Source organism: Gracilinanus agilis, chromosome 3 (assembly GCF_016433145.1).
Source record: "Gracilinanus agilis isolate LMUSP501 chromosome 3, AgileGrace, whole genome shotgun sequence".
Classification (NCBI taxonomy): domain Eukaryota; kingdom Metazoa; phylum Chordata; class Mammalia; order Didelphimorphia; family Didelphidae; genus Gracilinanus; species Gracilinanus agilis.
Genome location: NC_058132.1, coordinates 443,042,363 through 443,069,063, shown reverse-complemented (window position 1 = coordinate 443,069,063; position 26,701 = coordinate 443,042,363). Strand labels below are relative to the sequence as shown.

The 26,701-nt window shown below is 33.5% G+C and overlaps 1 protein-coding gene across 1 annotated transcript in view; it reads right to left on the bottom strand.

Moving 5' to 3' along the window:
- Nucleotides 1-26,701, bottom strand: part of EPHA3 (EPH receptor A3) — a 436,551-nt gene that overhangs the window by 66,314 nt on the left and 343,536 nt on the right. The window contains exons 8-11 of the mRNA XM_044666928.1: nt 21,695-21,797; nt 21,019-21,086; nt 13,588-13,713; nt 278-463 (exon numbers count right to left, since the gene is read on the bottom strand). Coding sequence (XP_044522863.1) covers nt 278-463; nt 13,588-13,713; nt 21,019-21,086; nt 21,695-21,797 — 483 coding nt within the window. The remainder of the gene's footprint in view (nt 1-277; nt 464-13,587; nt 13,714-21,018; nt 21,087-21,694; nt 21,798-26,701) is intronic.

Genomic DNA, 26,701 nt, shown 5'->3' with positions numbered 1-26,701 from the left:
GATCTTAGAACCTCTAAAATTGTTTCAAAGTCCAAATATGTGGATTTAAATTCCCCAAATCCTAAATAAATATGTGGCCAATTCAGGAAAAGTGACAACCTGGGAGCCAAGCCAATTGGATTAGAAGCACTAATCCTAGCTTTCTCTTTGAACAATGAAGTTCTACTTTGTAAAATATTCCATGATATTTGTGTGTAAACGACTGTAATGGAATATTGTTAAGTGAGATTAAATAAACTTGACACATATCCCCCAAAGAAGTACACTAAAGACTTACTTTTGGTAACAACTCCTTCAAGTCGAATGATATTGGGATGGTCAAACTGCCCCATGATACTTGCTTCCCCCAGGAAGTCTCTCCTCTGCTTTTCAGTATAGCCTACTTTGAGAGTTTTGATAGCTACTGAAATCTCTTTTTTGGAAGGAAGCTTTAAGCGGCCACTGCATACCTCTCCAAATTCACCTGGAAGAGAAGAGGGGTGAGGGAGAAGAAGTTAAGTAAATTCCAAGAATCCTAATTTTCCATTTATCCATTTTTGTATGATTCACAGTAAGTACCATAATTCTTGCTAAATATGAGTCTGTGATAATATCTAGGAAATCCCAGAATATACTAAGTAAAGAAGGTGCATAGTAGGAGCTTCCAAAATCCTTTGGTTTCTCTACTTTTCTAGCTCAATCATTATAGATTCAGAAACACGGAAAGGCAGTAGAAAGATAAAATACTGCCTTAGATTTTTCTTCTCCTCTTCAGGAAATTTCCAGTGTCTTTAGAGACATTTCCTGCCTACCACTGTGCCATGGATTGAATCCTCACAACTATTTCAGATATTCAGCTGCATTGTTTCCATGAAGATTGGCATTTGGCCTTGTCATTGAACTTCTGGAAAATGAAGAAGATAACCATCTGCTACTGATTTACTTTATAGGAGTTTTGGAGGATTATTGAAATGCTAGCTATAAAATTCTCTGAACTCCTAGGCAGAAATATGATATAATGGATGAAATATGATATATCATACATATATGTGACATAAATATATTGTAAAAACTCTATTTTTCCATTTCTGAATTGAAAATAAACAAAATTGACAACTATATTAGACAAATAATGAAAAATAAGCATGTACCTATTAACTAAGATATAGTATTATCTTTTAAAAATTCCATAGACTAAAATTATTTTTAAAATCTTTATTTGGGTACTATTAAAACATTATTTTATAGGAAACATTATTAATTTTTTGTAATATATGTCATGTTCACTGTAAGAAATAGAATAGTGCTTATTGAGTTAGATATTTTTGACTGAGAATATCCCAAGAAAAATCATCATTTTAAAATCAGAGAAGATTCCTTTAATTGTTGAAAAGCTCAAATTTTAATGTATAATTGACACTTGAATCAAAGGCTAGAGGCCATTCTAATAGATTCTGTTATGTTATTAAGACTTGCTGAAAATGTTACTATAAGCATTTAGCTTAATTTCTTCTATTCTGACACATAGTTTTAACCCTTCCCTTCCATTTCAATCATAATTGTATATTGGTTCCAAAGTTTCCAAGAAGAAAGAAAAAGGCCAGGCTATGGGGATTAAGTAATTTGGCTAGAGCACACAGCTAGGAAGTATCTAAGGCCAGATTTGATTTGATATATTTTAACATAAAAAATCTTAGTTTAATATATTAATTAAATGTAAAATCCCCAAATTATCTTTAAAATAATATGTTTCAGGAATATTTATATATTTTGTCACTTCTGTATCAATAAAATATAATTATATATTTTAGAAAAATGCTCATTTTTAATTCCTAAATTACTTTATCTTTAGAAGACTTAAAATAGAGGTAGTTTCATATACTTTATCTCCTGATACTAATCACAGAATAAGGAGAAACTCAACCTGTCTTTTCTAATAGTTTTTGTTTCTCTCAATAATGGTCAAGGTGGGTTTTTTCCAGATATAAAAATTCATATCATCAATTCATTTACATACCTGAGAGAATCATTTAAAGACTAATGAATGAGTGAATGAGTCTACACACACACACACACACACACACACACACACACACACACACACACACATATAATGANACACACACACACACACACACACACACACACACACACACACACACACACACATACACACACACACACACATATAATGACCACTTCCATCTATCTGCATTTGTGATTGGTGCAGTTCTATTCATCTTCTCACTTGGAGTTTTATCTTCTAAATTTTGTTTTATGCCTTAACCCAAAGAGAAAAGGGCACAGAGATATATACTTCCTGCCCCTTTCTCCTTTTTCTCTCCAATGAAATGAATTGCACCTCTTTGATTTTCTAAATACCCTTTATAAGATCTTTGAAATTTCTTACACTTATCATCTCTAGACCTGAATATTTTTTACTCTACAACCATGCTCAGTAGAACCAAAGATTCAAGGCAGTAGAGGAATAGATGACTATAAATGAAAGAATATTCTTTAGGAGAAAAGAAAAAGGGATGAACCAGGAAATATCAAGCTATAAAAAGGTAAAATATGTTGTTCCTGAATAGTGTCCAGTGGAACTGTGTAGATTGGTCAAGGTTGGCTTATGGTTTTACATATACATGTATCTTTTTGTAAATTATACCTTCTCTAATGGAAGTACAAAATTAACTTAGTATTTTAATGTAGCAAACCAACAAATAAATTTTTTATTAAAAAATTCCCATCCCAAAGAAATACTAATCAACTAACAAACATATATAGCCTGTAGCATCTCCAAGCATACCTTGTGTGCAACATCCTGTATTTATCCCTTTTTACCTCCTGAAGGGGTGTGAGTGATCTATTAGAGATGGGAAAGGACAGAAGGATTAAAGGAGTTGGTGAGAGGTCTAAGGAGTGAGTTAAGAACTCCCCACCAAGGTTGCAGAGATCTGCTTTCTTCTCTGTGAAATATTCAGGGAAAGATACTTTGTCACCTTAAGGAAGAGAGGAGCAACAATTATCTCTGCTGAGTTTGTGACCATGAAAAAGGAAGAGCCAAACAGTAGCTGTTCCAAAGACAAGGGGCATCTTGGCAATCAGCAGTTGGTGTCTGAAGAAAGTTAAGCTAGAAACCACAACAGCTATGCTGGAGAACAGAATTAAAAAGCAATGGGCTGCACCTACAAGCAGGAGCAGGTTTTATGCAGTTGGAAAAGGAAATGATTGTCTTGTTTTGGCTAATGAGAGAGAAAGACTAAACTTAAGCTTTCTCTTGCTGAAGTTGGTCATCTGGAAGGAATTCATTTCCAATCTGTTTTGAAGAGAGAAAAGTAGAAATGTATTGTACACATTTAGAAATATGGGCTGAGGTTGACATTGTTTTATTACTTATTTTTATCTTAATTAAATATTTTCTTATTTCAGAGTTGTTCCCTACCTAGGTCTGTAGTCAAAGTTAATGAATACCTGAGTGGGCGTCAATTTCCATGAGAGCCAGGCATAGAAATGGGAGGTTTTAGATTCAAATCTGGCTCACACACACCCTAGACAAGTCGTTTAACCCCCATTGACTAGCCTTTGGGGCTTTTCAAGGGTTTTATGTTTAAAATGTCCCATTCGAGTCTTTCAGGCTTCATCTGAAAAATTGTGTTCAGTTCTGATCACCTTAGTTTAGAAGACTATATGTAAGTAGAAGGATATTTATTTGAAGACAGCTAGGAGACTTCCGGTTAAGATGGCGGCAGAGTAAGGTACAGCACTGCTTGATCTCTCCTAACCAAAGCATAAAGGACTCCTCAAGGGGACATAAAAACGAATCCAGACGAACGAAGGGACCCCACAACAGGGCCCAGCATAGAAGGTACACGGAATTGGGGCATTTCCACACTATAAAGGGGTGAAACAACTCTCACTAAAAGGGGAGAAGAAGAAGCCCCTCCCCCACACCCCACACCACGCACAACTCCAAGGCCAGCCCAAAAGAGTTAAAGCAGATTTGGGGCACCCATTAAGTCACTGGCAGCTCCAGGGCTTGTTCCTAAGAGCAGCAAGACTTGGGACCCCAAGAGGCTAAAGAACGAGCATAGCCTCTCCAGAGCGCCTGCGCGGGTGAAGGCATTGCCCTAGGCGTGGACAAGAATCTCGAGTGCAGGCTTGGACCGCAAGTGGGGACCCAGTGCAGACGGCTGTGGAAGCAGCCCCTGAGACTGCTGAAAGAGCCTTGGCCAGAGGGGCAGACCAGGGACAACCAGGAGGCTCAACCCCAAGAACAACGAGACCTGAGACCTCCAGAGCCTAGACAGACCCTGAGTGTGAGGATAAAGCTGAGAAGGTGCTGGGCTAACAACAATGGCAAGCCATCAGGAAGCCCAGAAGAGAAAGATTATCAAGAAGAACTCTGGAACACTCAACAACTTTTACACAGAGAAAATCCAGACAACAGAGGAGAACAAACAAGAAAACATATCCAAACCTTCCCAAAATAATGACAACTGGTCACAAGCTATTGAAGAGTTCAAATCAGAGATGATGAAAAAGATGGAAGAGATCTGGCAATAAAACAACAGTTTAAAAGGCAGAATTTCACAATTGGAAAGTGAGGCCCAGAAATCAAATGAACTGATAAGCAAATTGAACACCAGAAATGACCAGATTGAAAAGGAAAACCAGTCCCTAAAGGCTAGAATTGAGCATTTAGAAGCTAATGATCTCCCAAGACATCAGGAACAAATAAAACAAAGTCAAAAGGCTGATAAAATAGAAGGAAACATGAAATATCTCAATGAGAAAGTGACAGACCAAGAAAACAGTTCTAGAAGAGACAATTTGAGAATCATTGGTCTTCCTGAAAAACCAGAAATTAATAGAAACTTGGACTCCATACTAAAAGAAATTATTCAGCAAAATTGCCCTGAAGTTTTACAACAAGAGGGCAATATAGACATTGAAAGTATCCACAGATCACCCTCTACACTAGACCCAGAATGGACAACGCCCAGGAATATAATAGCAAAATTCAAGAGCTTCCAAGTAAAAGAAAAAATCTTACTAGAAGCCAGAAAGAGACAATTCAAATATCAAGGAGCAACAATTAGGATCACACAGGATCTGGCAGCCTCCACGCTAAAAGACCGCAAGGCTTGGAATATGATATTCAGAAAGGCAAGAGAACTGGGCCTAAAACCACGGATCAACAACCCATCAAAACTGACTATATACTTCCAGGGGAAAGTATGGGCATTCAACAAAATTGAAGATTTCCAAGTATTTGCACAGAAAAGACCAGGACTAAATGGAAAGTTTGAAATCCAACCACAAAAATCAAGAGAAACATGAAAAGGTAAATAAGAAACAGAGAGGAAAGAAAGAAAACTCATAATTTTTTAATTTTGCCTTTTTAAGGGCTTCAATAAGATCTAATTATCTTTATTCCTATACGGAGAAATGCTATGTAGTGAACTCTATTCACTATTATAGTATTCACTATTATAACAATCAGAAGAATAATTCATAAGGAGAGGGTGGAATACTAAATGGTCTAAGATAACATGGGGGATGGGAAAGAAGGGGGTGAATAGTAGGGGACACCAAGAGAAACTTGAGTGAATAAGAAAAATCGTATATTCTATTACACACAAAGAGGGCATGGGAAGGGGAGGGGACAAATACTATTATAAGGAGGAGAGGAAGAGAGCATTAAGAGGTAATATTTAAACCTTACTCTCAGTGTAATCAACCCGGAGAGGGAAGAGTAGCTACATTATCCATTGGGATAAAAAACTCTATCTAACCCTACTGAGAAAGTCAGAAAGGATAAACCAAGGGGAGCAGGGGAGTGGGAAGGTCAAAAAAAGGGAAGGGAGAAGAAGGGGGAGGGAATTAATTAGGCCTTTAAAAATAAAAAGAGGGGAATAACAAGGGAAGGGGTAGAAAGGGAAGTTAATCAAAGGAGGGGACAAGGGATACTGGCTCAAAGCAAACCACTGGTGTAAAAGAAAATAGTGTAAGAAGAAGGGGTGGGACTAGGGGAGGATACAAAAATGTCAGTGAATGCACAACTGATAATTATAATTCTGAATGTGAATTAGATGAACTCACTCATAAAAAGGAAGCAAATAGCAGAGTGGATTAGAAACCAAAATCCTACCATATGTTATCTACAAGAAACACATATGAGGCGGGTGGACATACACAAGTTTAAGGTTAAGGGCTTAAGCAAAATCTTTTGGGCATCAAATGAGAAAAAGAAGGCAGGAGTGGCTATTATGATTTCTGACAAAGCAAAAGTAAAAATAGATATGATTAAAAAAGACAGGGAAGGTCATTATATCCTGATTAAAGGCAGTATAAACAATGAGAAAATAACAGTGCTCAATATGTTTGCACCAAGTGGTATAGCATCCAAATTCATAAAGGAGAAACTGGCAGAGCTCAAGAAGGAAATAGATAGTAAAACCATAATAGTGGGAGATCTAAATACTCCTCTTTCAGATCTAGATAAATCAAACCAAAAAATAAATAAGAAAGAGGTAAAGGAGGTGAATGAAGTCCTAGAAAAATTAGATTTAATCAATATGTGGAGAAAAATAAATAGGGACAAAAAGGAATACACCTTCTTTTCAGCTGCACATGGTACATTCACAAAGATTGACCATGTAATAGGGCATAGAAACATTGTAAACAAATGCAAAAGAGCAGATATATTAAATGTAACCTTCTCAGACCATAATGCAATAAAAATAATAATTAGTAAGGCCACCTGGACAGGCAAATCAAAAACCAATTGTAAATTAAACAATATGATTCTCCAAAACCAATTAGTCAAAGAAGAAATCATAGAAACAATCAACAATTTCATTGAAGAGAATGACAATGATGAGACATACTACCAAACTCTGTGGGATGCAGCCAAGGCAGTACTCAGGGGGAAATTTATATGCTTGAGTGCATATATTAACAAATTAAGGAGGGCAGAGATTAATGAATGGGGCATGCAACTCAAAAAACTAGAAAGCGAGCAAGTTTAAAATCCCCAGATGAAAACTAAATTAGAAATACTAAAAATTAAGGGAGAAATTAATAAAATTGAGAGTAAAAGAACTATTGAATTAATAAATAAGACCAGAAGCTGGTATTTTGAAAAAAACAGATAAAATAGACAACGTACTGGTCAATCTAATAAAAAAAAGGAAAGATGAAGACAGCTAGGAGCTAGGATGGTCGAGGGAAAGAACTCAGATTTGGAAATGAGACTTAAGAGGGACATAATAGATACATATAAGTGTTTAAAGGGCTATTATATAAAGGAGGGAGAACATGTGTTCTTTTGTACCCTCATGGGCCAAATAGAGACAAATTTAAGTTTTGTGTCAAGAAAAACTTTCTGACAATGAGGGCAGTCAAAAAAAATTGTCCACTCCAAAGAGATAGTTGTTCCCTCTCCTTGGAAATCTTCAAGTAGGGGTTGGATGACTGCTTGGGAAAGTTAAATGAATTATTCCTTTCATGTCTGGGTTAGAATTTATGACTACTAAAGTCTCCTCCATTTTAGCAGATTATAAGGGGAGAGCATGTCTTGCAAGTTCTCTGAGGTCAGAGAATTTATCTCATTAAATTTTTGTATCTGTAATGCCTAACATAGTGCCTGACACATGGTAGTTGCTTATAAATATTTGTTGAATTGGAAATACTGGTTAATTCTAATAACATGTCATTCATATCTATCTTAGAACAACCCTACCTTTAAGATAGATTTTATTTATGTCAATAAGAATGGTATTGAATAATCAAAATCTGATTTTAAATATATAATTTAGTTTTTTTAAAGAAATTGTTATTTCTTGGTTTGGTGCTTTTTTTCATCACTGATTCTCCTTTGACAATCAGGAGTTGCATCCCTTCATGCCACAAAGAAGGTTTTAGTTAAGCTTCCATCTTAAAACTTCTTCAGCAAATACCAATTGGGGTGTTGAACTAAGTTCATTAGTCAGTAATGTTAGATAATTATTTTATAAAAATGGAGAAGGCAATGAGATTTATTTTTTCAATGGTCTTCAAAATAGTTCTTTCTACTATCTAAATAAAATGTCTTTTTAAAAAGTAATTATGTAACTAATCTTTTAAAAAGATAAACCAGGTTCTCAATTATAGTAGACAGACCTTAGTTTAAAAAGAACCTAGACTTAAAAAATTCTGCTCTTAATATCTGTCATTATGTTTAAGAAATTTGGCTCAGAATAAGAGATTATCATATTAAATTGAAAATGAATAGAACTAAGGATATTATATATTTCTGAAGTTCATTCCTTAGCTCATATTGTTTTGACCAATGCACTTCAAGTAAAACATAAGAACTGAGAAAAGGTCCAGAGAAAGGTAAATAAAATTAATGAGGGTCAGAGAAGTCTGGGAGAAAGTCCAAAAGTTTAGACTTGAAAGATATGGGTGGGATAAATCTGGATTAGTTCCCCATATTTCAGAATGCCAAACCTGGAAAATAACCTTAAAGGCATGGACTTGATAGCTTTAGGACAAATAAAATAAATTGCAGCATCACCTTTCATGGAGAGTAACAAATATAACAAAATTTTCATCTTAAGAGGAGGTACATCCAGAACCCTTTTGTGGACCAAAAGTGAAATGGGATCCTGAGCATTTTGACTGACTGTCTCTCATGTCTTCCATGATCTCTCTCCTCATCTCTCTCCTCAACTCTGCCTCCTGGTTTCCTTCAAGTCTCAGCTAATGTCTCATATTCTGCAATTAGTCTTTCCTAGGCCTCCTTAATCCTGTCTTCCTTCTGAAATTATCCTCAATTTATCTTTTATGTATGTATCTTGTTTGTACACAGTTGCTTGCATGTTTTCTCTTCCATTAGACTTTGAGTTCCTTAAAACCAAGGACTGTTTTTGTTTTGTTTTGTTTTGTTTTTATTCTGAAATCTTAGCATGATGCCTGGTCCATAGCAGACATTTAATAAATGCTTGTTGACTGACTGACTTAGTAGGCAATTATCTACTTGTTACTGGAGAAGTTCAAGCAGAGGAAGGATAATTAATGTTATACAGAGGTTTCATAACCCAATTGTTCAGTGAATGAAGTATATGTGGTTAGTGAAAAAGATGTGTGGGTTTCAGTGGACTGAAAACTCTGTATGTTTTAATATTATGATAGCTGGCACTAATTTAAATGTTGGGCAGAGGACCTGAAACAGAGTACCTAAAACGAAAAAAGGTAAAATAATCCCATTGTATCCTACACTTGGTCAAGTCCTATCTTCAACACTGTGATCAGTTCTTAGTGTCACATTTTGAAAATAATATTAATAAACTGAAGCACATTAATTGAGGGTCATTCAGGATGGTGAAAGGGACTTACTATCATTCCAAATGAGGACTAGTTAAAGGATTTTATCCAAAAAATCTTAGGAAAAGGAAGACAGCGAGTGCATGATAGCTTTTTTCAGGAATTTTGGGGGCTATAAAGGGAATGATGAATTGGATATAATTTGTTATGTACTTGAAAGAGAACTAGATTCAGTGGGTTAAAGTTGTGAAAACGTGTATTTGTTTCAATGTAAGCAAAACAATAACAAACATTTGTCCAAAAGTACAATTGCTTGCCTTGATAAGTAGGAAGTTTTCCATCACTGGATGTCTTAAACTAGAAGCTGGGTTATCAATTGTTGGGGGTGCTTTAAAAGGGGTTACTATTAATGTGAGGATATATTATGTCATATCATTTCCCATTTTGATGTTTTGTTATTCTAAATGACCAAATGAAACCAAAAAATAAATAAGAAAGAGGTAAGATAGGTGAATGAAGTCATAGAAAAATTAGATTTAATTGATATGTGGAGAAAAATAAATAGGGACAAAAAGGAAGCACCTTCTTTTCAGCTGCACATGGTACATTCACAAAGGTTGACCATGTAATAGGGCATACAATCATTGCAAACAAATGCCACAGTGTTAAATCAAAGATCTAGATTAAGATCTAGGAAAATATTTTCCTTTAAAAATGTATTATAAAAGGGACAGCTGGGTGGCTCAGTGGCTTGAGAACCAAGACAGGAAGTCCTAGTCTCAAATCTGGCGTCAGACATTTCCAAGTTGCTTGACTCTGGGCAAGTCACTTAACTCCCATTTCCTAGCACTTACCACTTTTCTGCCTTGGAAACAATACAGAGAATTGATTCTAAGATGGAAAGAGTGAATGTACACATTTGGATTGAAATTCAGTGTAGCTTTATAATGTGTTATTATTTCAACTTGACAGTCTTGGAGTGAGTAGGGACCCAGAGAAGGTCTTTTAGATACCTTTGGATTTATGTTTTTGTGGATATGGAATCCAACAGCAAAATTCAAGGCACTGGCAATGTATATGAAGTCAGTTATAAAATCAGTATCCCTTACAAATAAAATAGCTATATTTTACATCTAGAACTAAGCTTGTGTTTTGGTATTAGACATTACTTTAATCTAACAACTGAAAATCATAGATCAAAGCCATTCAAATTATATGTATTTATCTATATATCTAAATATAAATTGGACAGAAGAAGAAAAAATACAACTTTAAACTCATACTACGATAATAAAAGAACATCAGTAAACTTTATAATAAATCCTATTACAAACTTAGTGAGGTCTTGGGAATTGACTTCCTAAGTCTTTTTTCACTTAAAATCTTTTAATGAATATGATTTTTCTCATAAGCCTGTTTTTAAAATATATATGTATATATATTATAAACTTAAGCTTCTGCCATTGTCATTAGAGTAAAAAGGTCACCCAAATCAAAGGCCACTAGAAAATTGTCTTAAACTAATAAAGTCAAAAACATAAATTTCTAGATTTGATTGTTAATTGTTTATAAGTTTCTCCTCTTTCCTTTCTTTCTCATCTCATCAAACTCTCTGGAAGTCTTTGGGTAGCAAGCTATTACTTTCCCCAACGGTGATGGAGAACAGTGCACTCTTGTGGGGCAATATTAAAACAAGCGAGAAATAAAACTTCATGATGAAAGGTAATTAGTGTTAAAGCTATAGCCTTGGGGAAGGAAAAAAAAAGAGATTCTTAATTAGCTCTATTTTGACTCTGAGGCAATGTGGTTGTAAGGGGAGTTTCAAAATAAATTCATTAATCATGAAGCTCTCTTGAAGTTTGAATTAGGGAGGAAAAACAAATAAATAAAGCTAACTTTCTTTAAGAAATGACCAACTTGTGCTTTGAATAACAATATTAAATGTCAGATGTTAAGCTTGACCCAACAGTAAAAGTTAAGAAAATACATATCTCACCCTTCTTTGAAGCAGTAGTAGAACATCATTATGCACTATTATAGAGTGTCAAATGCAGTTGATATGTTGGTTGCTTTTCCTTTTGTCTCTTTGTCTCTACCTCTTTCTTTCTTTCTTTCTTTCTTTCTTTCTTTCTTTCTTTCTTTCTTTCTTTCTTTCTTTCTTTCTTTCTTTCTTCCTTCCTTTCTTTCTTTCTTTCTTTCTTTCTTTCTTTTCTTTTCTTTTCTTTCCTTCTTTCTTACTCTCTTTTGTTTATTTCTTCCTTTCTAACTTTCTGTCTAGTCTTTCTGTATGTCTGTCTCTGTCTCTGTCTCTCTGTTTCTTGTTTCCTTAAAAAAAGAATTGTTCTCTTGGGGGATAGGTATGAGTCACATTTGGAAATGAGTACTATAGAGAAACAAAAAGTATCAAAAATTTATTTTTAAAAAATAGGGTTTTAAAGTAATGGAGAATTTAAAAGTTTCAGAAAGAAACAAGTTCATTCTAAAGCAAATTCTCTATTTGTTGTCATGATGCCTTCTTGGCATATATATTGAGAATAAAAATTCCCCTTATAAAGGTAAATTAGTCCTAAATGCTTCTAATATATAGCTGTAGAGGTGATGTGACTTTCTATAACATGACTGAGATAACAAAGATAATTTTCCAGTCTTTCAATTTTTTTATCATCTTGCCTTTGTCATTTATTTTGATTTAGGGTGTTGTTGTTCAGCTGTTTTCAATTGTGTCTGATTATTTGTGACCCTTTTTGAGGTTTACCTGGCTCTGATATTACAGAGGTACAGTATTTCCTTCTCTGAAAAAACTGAGACAAACAGGGTTAAGTTACTCGTGCAGGGTCATATAGCTAGTAAGTATCTGAGGGTTGATTTGAACTCAAGTCTTCCAGGGCAGATGCTTTCTCCTTTGTGTCACCTAACTGTCCCATGGCAATGATCAACAAGACCTTTGTTCCTTGGCATTTCCTCCATGCTTCTACAGTACACTAGAATTGTTTCCATCTGTATTCTATTCATAGGTGAAAATACAATAAAACAGAACACAAAGCAATTACTTGTTTATATCAATTAGGTTCTTACAGAATTCCACCATACCTTAAATAATATATATTTATATATATACACACACAGAGACAATGTCTATGTGCAGTGTCTATCTAACATATCGATGCACACATGCATATGGAGGCATAAATATGTTATATATATATATATATATATATATATATGCCAATCAAAGAATGGTAGATACCTGTATGAAGTTAACACAACCAGATCCCCTGTGTCTGTGTGTGTATCTGTAAGAAGATTGGTTTTAGTGGATTCTGACCCAGTTTTTCATGTAAAAAAGATACTTTCCAAAATCTTGCATACTCCATTTTAATAATCACATATGGAAGTAAATTAGAGAAGCTTGAAGCTTAAAAATATCTAATTAATGATCATTTTATAAAGTAAGTTACCAACTTTTGGTGTCCAAATAGATTTTCATATATTGAGTTTGTTTAAAACAAGATAAAACTGTACTTTAAAATCCATAGGATCAGTTTTTGTGACAAATCAACAGAAGGTTTTTCTTTTCCTAATGTCTGAATAGCTGAAAAGATCTTAAGAATGTTGTGCTTTATAGGTTTATAAGTGTGACACCTTTGAAATCATTAAATCTCATTCAGCACACTCCACTACTTGACATTTCAACCTTGCGCCTTTTCAAGAGAAAATGTAGTAATATATTCAGCACAAGGAAAGTGAGTGGACCTCGATATCCTTCTTGCTTGCCATTGTATACTGGCTATTTTAATACAGAGATACAGATAAAATATAGACATAGATAATAAAAATAATGATAATGATGTCAATCAGAATTTCTATCACTTTAAATTCTACCAAAAGCTTTATAAATATTGTCTAATTTGATCTTTATGACAACTTTTTGAGTTAGGTATTTTTATTATCCTCATTTTATAAAGAAGTTAAATTACTTGCCCAGGGTCACATAGTTTATTAGTGTCTGAGGTAGGATTGGAATTCATGTCATCTTGATTCCAAGGCCAACACTATCTCCTGAGAGATCTAGTTTGCCTTACAGATAACAAGCTTGTTATTGCTGTCCTGTGTTTTCAAAAAGAATCAACAATATCACTTGGTGATGTCTTGACTTGAGCATGATTTGTATGTAAATGAGGCATAGACAGGATGATGAAGAATGTGATGAACATGATGATGACACAGAACTGGATATTGCTTTGACCATAATGTCCTCTTGACCTCTTTTAAAAAGAACTACATTATATTGTTTACCTGCTCCAACAACTTTGTCAATGGATATACTGGTAGCATCCAACTCCTTGGCAAATTCATGGACAGCCTGGTTAGGGTCTTCATATGTATGGGGGTCCACATATGTCCTGAGACCTGGAAGTTTTACTGTTAAAGAAGGGGACAGGACAAGAACATGTTATTTTAACTGGGTTCTCAGCACCAAGAAAACCTATGGTACAAATACAAATTTAATAAATTATTAATAAAGGCAAAGAACCTTACATTTGGGAAATGTAACTAGCATTCACCTCTTCTCTGAGATCTCAGATATTGATAGACATAGAGCCATACAATGTAAACAAGTGTTATTTTTTAATTACTAATGTAAAATATAAAAGTTAGTTTCAGAGGTCACCAGTTTTGTCATAACACCTTAGAAGCTGGGAGAACTAGAAATACCAGTGAGTGCTTTACTTATCTAGTTCTACAATTTAGTTCCTTTCAACAAAGCTTTAATGAACAACTAGTATGGGCAAGGAAAGCAATGCACTAAGTCTTCTCAGTTATGAGCATATAACAAGATTATTCCTGCTATCAAGAAAGGCAAGTAGACCAATAGCAAAAGGCTAAAAAATGTTTTGAGTATCTTAGAGAGTGGAATTCATCTCCCTTTATTTCCATTTTAGGACCTCATCTACAAAGTCCTAGTTATCCATTTAATTGAGTCCAAGGAGACAAAAAGCATTATTTTATTTATCAATATTAATTGACTAATGTCAATGTAATTAATAATACAGCACACTTAATGAATATCATTTGAAGAGCTCTTACAAGAGGGTTTCAGGCAATATAAACAACCCCTGTAATACCTTCAAGTAAATAAAATCTAAATTCAAGCAAAATAAACACTGTCATAAAATAATATAAAGTTCCCTAGGAATAAACAATTTTGAAATGATATCTTCATGGCTTTGAAGGTAAAATATTTCAAGAATACTTAGGAATTTAGGTGAAACAAGTTTAACAAAAATATAAATACTTTTTATGCATATATGTAAAAAAGATTTAGATATGATGCCATCACATCTGAATTTGAAGTTCTTAATTTAACAGAATGGGAATAACTTTGTCTGCTAAGTGACTTAAATTAACCCCCAAAGGGATATAATGTAGAAATAACACTAGATCATTGGATTTGTATTAGAGTCTTAAATATTGTAAATCAAATTTCTTCATCTTACAGATGAAAAATTAGAGGTCAGACAACTGATGTTGCTTGTCCATGGTCATAATAGACAGTTAATTAGATGAAAAAATGTTTTAACTAAAAACATATTATGATACCTAATAATCATAGAGTATTTTCTGGCTCCGTTTAATTTTTAGGAACAAACAATCCTCCAGTGTTAGAATGAGAACACATGGGTCATTAGGTTTTATTTCTACTATTGCTTGGAAGGAAGAATGAGTTTCTTATTATCATTTCATTGTTTAAAATTAGAAACATTCGGCCCAATAATAACTTGCTTAGTGGGGTATTTGGCTCCTTATTTCTACTTTGTAATAATTACATATAGAATAAATTCCTTCTACCTATTAACAATTCCTCTCAAATTTACAATCCAGTAGGGTTATGACTTGTCTATGGTCAGAAAGTAAATATTTGTTAGTAAGAAGACTAGAAGCCAAGTGTTATTCCTGACTCTAAAGGTACATTTCTATTCATTGCGTTATGCTGTCCCTTAAATTTATATATTCATAATTATTTATGTTAGACTTTATACAAAGTACTTTAAAGTAACTACTACTACTAATACTAAGTCCATTTTATAGATGCAGAAAGTCAGACTCAAAGAAATTAAGTGGCCCACACAGTGCCAAACAAGTCCCCCATGCTGCCTTGCAATAAACACATTTATAATATAAAAATATCAGGCAAGATAATAATAGAACACTTCAAGGAAATTGCAAATTTCTTTACATGTAATACTATGTTACTGACAGTCAAAATAATTCCCATGCATTTAATGGTCACAATGTTAAGGTAAAAAATGTCCAACACTTCTTTTGAACCCAGTGACCATTTTCTGAACACTTAAGGACCTACTCTATTGGAAATCTGTCATAAATGAGATGTTAAATACTCTAGAAAATAGTTTCCTAGCAGTGAAATTCATGTCTGATTAGGTGGGCTAGAAATGTTGAGAAGGGAGTAAACATTACTCAGTCATTTCCTTCTTCAAATATTGTAAGGCAAAGAAATGAGAGAATACAGAGCAAAAGAAAGAGATGAGTTCCGCTAACACAACACTTGCTTCATCTAACAGCTGCTGCTTGCATTGCTTCAACTTGGAAACAAGGTCAAGTGCTCTCTAGCTTGCCTTCCTTGTGATTTTCAAGGGAACTTGAAGCTCCAGGCTGGACTGAAATATAGATGATTGAACTTCAAAGCCAGGAGGCTGACTGAACAACTTTCATATGTAACATAAGATGCTAAAGTTGGAGGATTTGGCTTATTTTTGCTTTTAACCTAGAATGGATGAAAACCAAAAAAGGAACCTTAAAATAGCTATTAAAAACATGACTGTCATTACTTTGGATTAGAATTAGTGGCATCATTCAATTATTTCGGGAATTGTTTCTGTTGTTATTTCTAAAATAGTTGTTGTTCCTAGAATAGTTATTCCTAAAATTCTCACCATTATTTTTATAATTGATAAATATTTGATTCCAGCATCTGCAATTTATCATTAGGTATTCCCTTTTTCTGCACAAGTAACACATTGGTCTCTGGTTGTATATTCTTGCACTGGAGCAATGGCTACCCCAAAATTTGTATCACCTTTTTCAATCCTTTCAATTTTCCCTTTATTGCTTTTATCTCTTTTATTAATGCATCTACTACATCACTATCATTGGCTTTTTCATTTCAAGCCCATTATAAACATATACTGCCACTCTCCTTAATTCATCAAGGTCTATATCCATCCAGTTAGGGCAACTAGTTTTGAAATAGCCCTTGACTCCTTTGCAACAATTTTTACAAACTGCCTCCTCAATTGATTAATGTCTCTTTCTCTTGTTAAATTTACATTTATATATCTTCCTCTCAGTTCTACAAGTTGGTCCATGAACTGTGAAGAATTTTCCCCTATCTCTTGCTTTAATTGTTCAAATTTTGTTCATGTACCAGGTCTATCAGAACAAGCTCTCATTGCATTCAGTACTGCCTCCCTAGCATGATATAATCTCATGTAATCTTGTTCCTCATTAAAGTCCCAATGAGGGTCCTGAAGAGGCCAGACCTCATTGGTAAGCCTAATAACTTTATCCTTTTTTCCTTTTAATTATTAATTCATCTAGAAGCTGTTCAAAATCAATCCAGGTTGGATTGAATTGCCTGCAATTTTTTTCAAGCTTTTTTATAACTGCTATTGGGCTCCTCCTCAAAAGAAGGACTGTTCTGCTTAAATCCCTCCATATCCTGAGGGATTTTTGATGCCTTATTTTCACTAGATATCTTTTAGGATTAAAGGTGGTACTTCTCTTAAAGGGAGTAGGTTTGGGTTAGTATCTTCTTTCTTCTGGTTTTTGGCTTTAGCTGCCTTGGTGGGAGAATTAGAAACAATAAGTAAGGCAGGTTGTTTCAAGCAAGATATAGTTTCATTTTGTTGTATAATAGTTTTAGCCATTTGAGAGATACTATCTTCAAGTTGAACAACTTTAGAGATAGTTTCATTTTGATGAGAAATAGTTTTAGTCAATTAAGAGATGTAATCCTCAAGATATACAACTCTAGTCTCCATTAATCTCTCTTTTAGTTGTTTCCTTTTCTTAGTAATGATTAAACTATATACTTGATATAGTTGGTACCCTTGAAACAATCTGGACAGCACAAATACTCCCATAAGAGGTACTAACTGGAGACAATCCAAAACTGTGAGATGTAAAATCTCAGGGGTATGGGGAGGTATCTGAGGTAAATTGTCACTACCTTCTTCCCTACCCATACCATGATATCTAACACCATGGTTATACCTCTACTTGGTCTAATTATTGATAAGGAACAGAAGATTAATAGATTAATCAGACTCCTATCTGGCTCACCAGGCTGTGAAGGGTTAAATTTTGGGGGTAGGAGTTTGCATAAAAGTCAAGAAAGCAGTTTCTTAAATGCAAAACACTTAGTTTATTATTAGGAAAGTATGGATAGGAAAGAGAGAGGAGGAAAGTGAAAGTAATCTTATAATAGCTTATAACCATACCCAAGATTGCAATCCTAACTAAAATTTTCTAAAAAATCCTAAATCTATCTGCCTTCAAGGGCAGTTTCTTTTGCCAGGCCAAGGCCTGGCCTACTCTCCTACTCTGTCTATCTAATAATTTACACACTATCTATCTACCTATCTACCCAGGTTAATCAATAATCAATAAGGCTGTTAAGGCCTTAAATCTGTTTCTCTGTCTCCAACTGTCAATTAGAAACTCCCAGTTTGAGAGAGAGAGAAAACCACATACTCCTTTCCCCAGGGGACCCAGAGACAAAAACCCCTTTCTAACTGCCTGTAACTTATTAACCACACTCAGCCAAATCCTTCTAAATGTTACCAACAGACAACCTGCATAGCAGGGGATCTCTTACTCAGAAATCTTATTGCTCCTTTGCCTCTTAAAGAGAAAAAGGGAGAAATTAGTAAAAACTCTATTAACAATTCATAAGACCACAACGACTACTATCAGTCTGTTGCCCGCCTCTCTTCTCATCATTTGGGTCAGTATATTGAATACCTATAGCTGAGGTCCATACGGTAGCTTCAACTAGGACTATGTTTGCATCTACATTATTTAACATATCATGATGTTAAGCAAAGGAATATTAGTATTTGTTCCTCAAAGAAAAAAGGTTTTTAAAGCTCAGGTAGATGGTATTATTTTAGCAAATAATCACAACTGTTTCTTTTCCTTGAAGAGCTTAAGAAAATCAATTTTATGGAGATTTACTGGCATCAGAAGTTACTCAGAGGATTATAAAATGAGTTGCCAGGCAATTGGCTCAAAAAAGATTGCAAAGTAAATTCTTGGGCTCAAAAACACATTTTTGGATGTTTCTTTACTTAATGTTCACTAAGGAAAGCACTAACGGAAAAGTGTGATATTAAAAAGCCTCATGATTATTCCTAAATAAAAGCAAAAAAGTAATTGACCATATATTATTAAAAATTGTATAAGTGGCTTTTCCAGCCACACTAAATTCAAGTTACAGTCCTCCCCACTCTATTCATTTTTTTAAAAACCACCATCAACAACAAAAACCTGCCACAAAACAAAAATAAAAGAATGTTCCCTGTGGGGACTTCTCCTGCTGATTTTTAAATGGTGACCCCAGAGGGTCCAAAGATCAGGTGATCCAGGCTTCAGGAAGAATAATCCCTACACACTAATAATTAAGGGCAGCACATAGAGTAACTGGGTTCTGTCATGAAAAACAGATAATAAACACATGCACATGTGTTAAGCTGTACTACTTTACAGCTCATTCTGTGCAAACACAATAATTTACATTTCCATTTTACCAGCATGAGTTGCCCTAAGGGTAGCAAAAGTTAAAAAAAAGGGGAGGGCAGCCAGAGAGGGCAAAGGGATAGGATCCGAGAGGGTGAAGCACATTTCTGTTCCTTTGAAGCAATATTATAGGATTTGTAATAAGGCTGGAGGGAATAGTTCCTAGCTGGAGCTTTTTAAAAGTAATACAGAATAAATGGACTGAAATAAACCATCTGTGGTATTTAAGATGCAGAAAGTTTACAACAGGCATGGAGGTTACTTTATCCTCTTGCTGCCAGACTATATTGAACTTTCTATGTCTTTTAAGGACATTGTGAAATCGAAGAAAAGTCAAGTTTTAACAAATGCCACTATAGAATCTCAGAGCTCCAACTGGTCTTTATGATAAAGTAGGCATCCAAGGCCCAAATTCATTAGAGTTATAATTCTAATAAATTGTACAGGTCGGCATGACACCGCTCTAAAAACAATATTTACAGTCAATTGTCTCGTTCAAATTAAAAGCCCCTTAATCCATAGGAAGTTAACTTCTCTCACTAATTTATGAATGGTGATTGCCTCACTGTGTCAGACAGCCAGGGAAAAAACAAACCATGACCTGCAATTCATCTATGGCACTTTTTTAATGACTGCTTTTATTTTATAACCTAATTAACTTTGAATCATGAAGCATTACTGATATGGGGCTCACATAAATATTGGGTTGTTTGTATCCAGTTCATTATGAACTGTTCATTAATTGTCTGAAGTAGTATAATGATCCTGGGAACTATTATAACAGCCATATTCCAATCAGAAAGAAACAGAAGGAAAACACATTAGACAAAAAGAAAAATGTAATCTGGCAGTTGGTGCCATTTATGTCCAATTGCAATCAAATTTTGGAGTATATTCTTTCTCCAAGCTACTGTACAAATAGCTCGTGTTGGCAATTATTAATGAAGTTTTCACTTGAGATATAGCTAATATTACTGTTCTTGGAAGCAAATCTATGGAGTGATTCACCTCAATGTGCAGACTTTTAGCATATATATGTAAGAGAAAAAAAGTTGAACAGACTTTTATAGGCAATTTGTATTTCAAAAATAAACAAAAAAAAAAACCCTGCCATTTCTTTTATGGAATCAATTTTTGATTGCCACTTTCAAGTGGGTATTATTTTTGAAAAGTAAACTAATATGCATTCTCCAAAAACATCTGGGGCAATTTGCTTCACCAAAACAAAAACAGAAAGTTTTTTTCATCTGTAATTAAGTACTTTTCTTTCAAGAAGAGTTTTTTTCTTTTGGAAAAACTGAGAAGAGGCTTTGTTGTTAGTATTAAATAGTAAAAGATATAAGTTTAGCTAACAACTGAAAATCAGGTAACCTCAGAGTGAAATAGCAGGTCTGAGCCCTTCTTCTTGGTGGGCAAATATGGGATAGGACATTGCAGAAGCAGAAGCCTTTTATATGCATTTTTCTCCTTAGAACTTAGAAAATAATTTACTATTTTAATTTTAGTAGAGAGAATGGAAATGAGCAAGCTGATATTCTGTTTGACACATCAGCAATATACAGTAGAAAGTATTTGATTTAATACCCATCATGTACCTTTTTTTGGACATAACCCATAAGTTCCCATTTACTTTAATTCCGTAATGCAGCCTCTAAAAGATTACTTAATACTGAGAACTACATCTTCTTTTCCTTCTAAATATCAATTTTATTTGCTACATTGTTTCTCAGAAAACTTTATTTTTTTTTATCAAACTTAAAGGGTATAATATGATTTTGTTCATGAATCAACAAATGCCAAGTTAAAATGTTAAAATCAAAATACATGAAGCATTACTGATATGGGGCACACATAAATATTGGGTTGTTTGTATCCAGTTCATTAATTGTTACATTGTTACATACTTACAGTGTCCATTCCCAAAATGAAGTCTTTTTTCCTCTACACCATGCTTTGATTTGTTATAGCCGCAAAATCTAGGAATAAAGCAAGAGGAACATTCGAAAAGGAAATTTGAAATCATTATCTATTTATGGCATGTGAAAGGAGCAGAAGAATAGTGTTTTCCCTAACCAATTAAATGCTCTAGTGAAAGTTTAATGTTGATCACATTTTCTATGTTCTCTACAGGAAAATTGAACTCTCAGAAGAGAAAACTAATGGGAGAATTTTTGGAGCTTCCAAACCCCCATAAATTGTTTCTCCAGTTGAGTTTTATGGTGGCCTTAGGATCCTCATAATGTTTACAATTGTTTTAACAATTATTATATGAATGAAAATTGGGGAATTATTAGCAATCATTACTACTATATGATATTGTCATGGGCTTCTGGAGAAAAAAGGGAGGAAAAAAAGAGGGGAGATAGAACAGGTGAAGAAAAAATTAGAGAACAGTTAGGTAAGGTAAGACAAAGTGGGGAAGAAATCAAAGAAGTAAAAAAAAAAAAAAAAAAAGAAGGGATAGCAGAATCTCAAGTCCAAGCAACTTTTCTACCTGGAAATTCTTGATTAACTCCTCTCATGAAACTCTGGCAACAGATAAGAAAAGAAAAAAGGAAATGTATAAGATAGACTATGAACTCACCTCCCAATTAGGACATACACCAAAACTGTCAGAAGAATAATTGCAACTGCAGCTGAAATGGCTATCATGACAGCCTGGCTATTCTCGCTGGAGATGGAGAAAGCTGTAAGGTCAAAGAAAAAAGAAAGACATTAACACATCCCAACTGACACCCACATGGAGAGCTGATAAATTATGTCATCTTTATTCTTCTTTGTGCTTTACCTGAAAATGACTTACTGCTTAGTAGCCGCTTAAGAAGCAATTCATCTTTGCACAAAGTTTCCGCATCTTAAAAACAGAAGTCTCCTATTAGATGGTATTTTCCCTGCAAATTCTATTTAAATGCTTAGTAACATAAAGTTAACTGTTTACACTTAAGTAGAATTTTCAGGGGAAAAACTTTAAAAGGAACAAATCATGTCTTGCCTCACAGAAATTATCAGCCCAGTCAACAAATATTTATTGAATATAGACTGACCAGATTTTCTTATCTTTTTTCAAGTAAAATATGAGGAAAGATAATTTATTAATTTAACAAAATATTCCCAGAGAAGGCATAGAAATGAAATGTCTTATCTAGGACAAAATGTTTTAAACATCATTTGCATAGAATTAAATAATGATTTAATTAAAATGGGAAATACAATTTAGTAATAAAGTTATGTATGTAGATTTACCCAATGGCTACTAAGGGTTTATGTCATCTGCAGGTTGGAAGACAAGGTTTTAATTTTTGTTGTTGTCATCATCGTCATCATCATCATCATCATCACCACCTCCACCACCATCATAATTAACATTATCATCAGTATTACTGCCACACCAACAGCAAATATTTATGATCATCAATGATAATGATTGACTTATCTGTTGCTATAAGGCTTGAATGAGATTTTACAGGCATCATCTCATTTGAACTTTAAAACAATTCAGTGAAATTGTAACCAGAGAGATTATTATTCACATTTTACTAGTAAGAAATCTACACTCTCAGTGGATGTGTCTTGATCAGTCATAAAGCTGATGGAGATCACAAGGGAACTTCTTGCCTTCATGGTTAGTGTTCTTTCCTCCATCCCATATTATTTTACATAAAGATTAAATGAGATATGTGGTAAAAAGCTTAGTGTAGTGCCTGGTACATAGCTGGCATTTAATAAATGTTTATTCTCCTCCCAAAGTACATAAAAGACATGCCTTCTGAACTACTCACAAAGCATTTAAGTAGTTGAGACGTAATTTGCTTCAGATTGTTATGCCTAATTTCAAAAGTAATGTCAAAAAATTTGAATATCTCTTCAGAAGTGTATTTATAAAATATTATGGTGGAGAAAATGTTTTAAAGAATCAGAAAGATTTCAGAAAAATCAGCTGGCAGCTTGAAACAAATCAAGACTTTTTCCCATAATGTTCAAAAAGTTTGTAATTTAAGATTTCAAAATATGTATATAAGGGGAGGTGAGTTAAATTATAGGTAAAGGTGCAAACATATTTTTGCTAATACAAAGGAACTTGGTAGTCCAGTGCCTAGAACACTGAAGATGGTTAATAAATACTTGTCAAACTAAATTTAATTGAACTATATATTTTTTTAATTGACAACCACCCTTAATCACCTTGCGTATTACAATGTGCCCTATATCAAACGCATGGTCCTGTACTTTGAGACCATACTGCAACAAAGCACTTGTCTATCATCTGTTAAAAACATAAGCATTACATAAATGAGATTATTTTGCTTTACATTTTGTTTCTGAATTAAGTTCTTACTTTTTTGTTCAGAATCTACCATGTTTTCTTTATAAACTAATACCCGGGGGAACAGATATTATTAAGTAGGCAACTGGGGTGCTTGAATATCTTCAAATCTCATAGATTTGAAAAAGATAGAAAAGGTAGAAAAGATATTTCATAATTTATCAGTTTCCAATGTGTGACCTACAGGGCATTCCAGTATAGTGAATTTCAAAAGATTTGGCACAAATATTATTGTATTTAATACTTGTAAAAATGAAGTATTGAAAACAAAATATTTGAGAATTGAGAATTTTAAGCTAAGAAAAGGCAGGGTGAAATATAAAAGAGGAGGTTCCCCCTTACCCTATCATCTCCTTCTTTGAACTAAGAGTCTAAAGTGGGGCAGGAAATCATTTTCTTATTGTCAAAATAGTGGTGGGGCAGGGTAGAAGGGTAATCTAATGGGTAAGGGCAACACCCAGGAAAAAAATGCAAACTCTACCCATTTAGATCATTACTTTCTCTAGTTATAAACTTAGAAAGTTGCCTGGATCACTAACAGGTTAAATCTCTGGGTCAGTCACAAAGCAAACATAGTTCAGAGGCAAAAATTCAAACCTACATATTCCAGATTTCCAGGCTGGCTCTCTATTCACTCTGCCATGATACTTTATAAGTGCAAGAACACTTTCAATATAAAATTTTAATAAGACAAAGCTCCATAAATGAAATAGTATAGTATGGTATGGTATGGAATGGTATGGTATGGTATGGTGTGGAATAGTATGAAGATGTATAGTAGGAAATGTTATTTTAATTACATTCTTACACTTTATTATCCAAAATTCTTCTTTGTAAGATTTTATACATGAGTTTATAGTCTAACACAGTTTTGTCTTTGATTGCTTTATATGTGTTTGGCAAGTAAATGAGATTTTAGATCCATGAGTATCTTAAGCATGTCATGTTATATTATGATGGATTATAGTTTTAAAATGCTATATTATAATTGTGATCACATTTTTATTTTCCTGACAAAATTTATGAAAGGTGGTAGGTTTTAAACTCAATTAAATTTTCATTAGACACCTCGCAAAAAATGTTTCGATTTAGTCTCAAGAGAGAAATTGACTTCCAGAAATAGTTTTCATTTCCCTCACTTAAAAATATGAATGAGAGTGAACTAAATGATCTCTAAAAATCCATCTAGTTCTAACATTCCATTATTCCACTGATTTCTCCAAAGTAAGAAGGAAACAATGTCACTGTCTTTACTAATAATTAGATAATCTTGGATATCTATCTTGGATGTTGCCATTTTGTTAACAATGGTATTGTATATTGCTTTGAAGTTTACAAAAGGCTTTCAAACTGTCATTTAATTCTCCCAATAACTCTAGGACGTGTTTTATTATTCCCATTTTAAAGACTGAGGCAGGCAGCAGTTTAGTAACTCATCCAGGGTTGCATTGCCAGTAAATGTCTGAGGATGGATATGAATTCAGGTCTTCTAACTCCAGGTATGGAGGACTCTCCACTCTATCACCTTCCTCTCCCTAAAATATATGGTTATTGTGATGTGTTAGTCAAAGAACCAGATAGAAAGTCATAATCATTGGTTTCAAATAATTAAACCTTTGATACCTTGAATAAAAATTGCTTAATAGAACTGTTCATAAAATGAGAGAGAAAGTAAACTAGGTGATTTCTTATTGTAAAATATTACAATGAATTATTTCTGGCTAATAATTTGCATGATATATTTGTAAAAATCTAACCTATTTTATGATGCTATCTATATTTTCATAACAAATACAATTTTTACATATTATTAAGCCAGATAAATATTTTTAATGTTTGTTTCTGTTTTTAAATTTCAAGTGAATTTTTCTTTGGACTTTAACAAAGGCAGATGATACTTTCTTTTAATATTTCAAGACTGGAAATAAAGCATAATAGGTTTTTTAATTAATTAATTAATTAATTTTATTTAGAATGTTTTCCCATAGTTATATGATTCATGTACTTTCCCACCCTTCCAATAGTCTACAAGCAATTCAACTGGGTTTTATATGTAGCATTGGTCAAGACCTATTTCCATATTATTAATAATCACAATAGAGTGATCCCTAATTGTATCCCCATTGAACCATGTGATCAAGGAAAAAAACATATTAATTTTTGAATTGAATTTTTAAAAATTTATATTACTTAAGAATAATACTGTCTAAAAAATGGGAATTGAGAAAAAAAATTCACATGGCCCTCTGTTCCTAACTTTCCCCTCTATTCAAACATTCCAAGTGTAAAACCATTTGGCTTATATTGCAAAATTTCATTGTTTATTTTTAAGACACTGTATTCTTTAAACAGAATATTTTTTAAACCTCAGACATTCAAGCCTTATTAGTAGTTCATGAGTAAAACTTACCACAGCAATATCTGTAGCATAATCTTGAATTACATTAGAACATTGGAAGTTTTTTGTTGTTCTTGAAAATTCACATGTATGTCAGATTAATCGAGGCTAAGTGCTGGCTTGGCCTATGAACTATTACATGAGCTTTGGCCTCTACAAATTGTATTTATTTATTTGGAAATAAAATGTTCATATTTCTTATATAATCTAAAATAAGAATGTTAACATTTTAAATGTTTATCCTTGTGATTAATAGACATTCTTTTTGAATATTTTATAAATGTATTTTAAATCTTAAATTATTTCAACTATTTGTTTGAAAGTAAAAAAAGTTAAATGCAAGACCTTGATAAGTAAGTGGTTCTCCGAATAATAAAATTCCATTTATGAATAGCTTACATACCATTATTCTCATACAGTAATTGAAATATATTGTTTCAAATAATATAATTTCTCTTAAATGTTATGTACCAGATGTTTTTGTTTTTATCTTTAAAGTTCAGGCATCTAATATGAAAAGAGAACTGTCACATTTTGCAGTAAGTTGATTTTACCATGGGAGATTGAAAAGAAGGGTTTAAGGGGAAGCATGAATTAATTGTGTGCTTGAGAATAAGGGCTATTTGTTAGCTGGACAGATAAAAGAAGCATTATTGGTTAATCATGGATTAAATCAGTTAAAATACAGGTATTACTCTTTAGGGTTTTATAAATTGTAGAGGCAAAAGCATGATTTTATTTTTAATGCTATATTAATATAACTATACTTCTTAAAGAAACTGCCCTGTACATATTCATTCCATACTAATAACTGTTACTTTGGCAAGTTTACTACAGTTTCCTGCTTAAAACCATGAGTAGGATTTTTT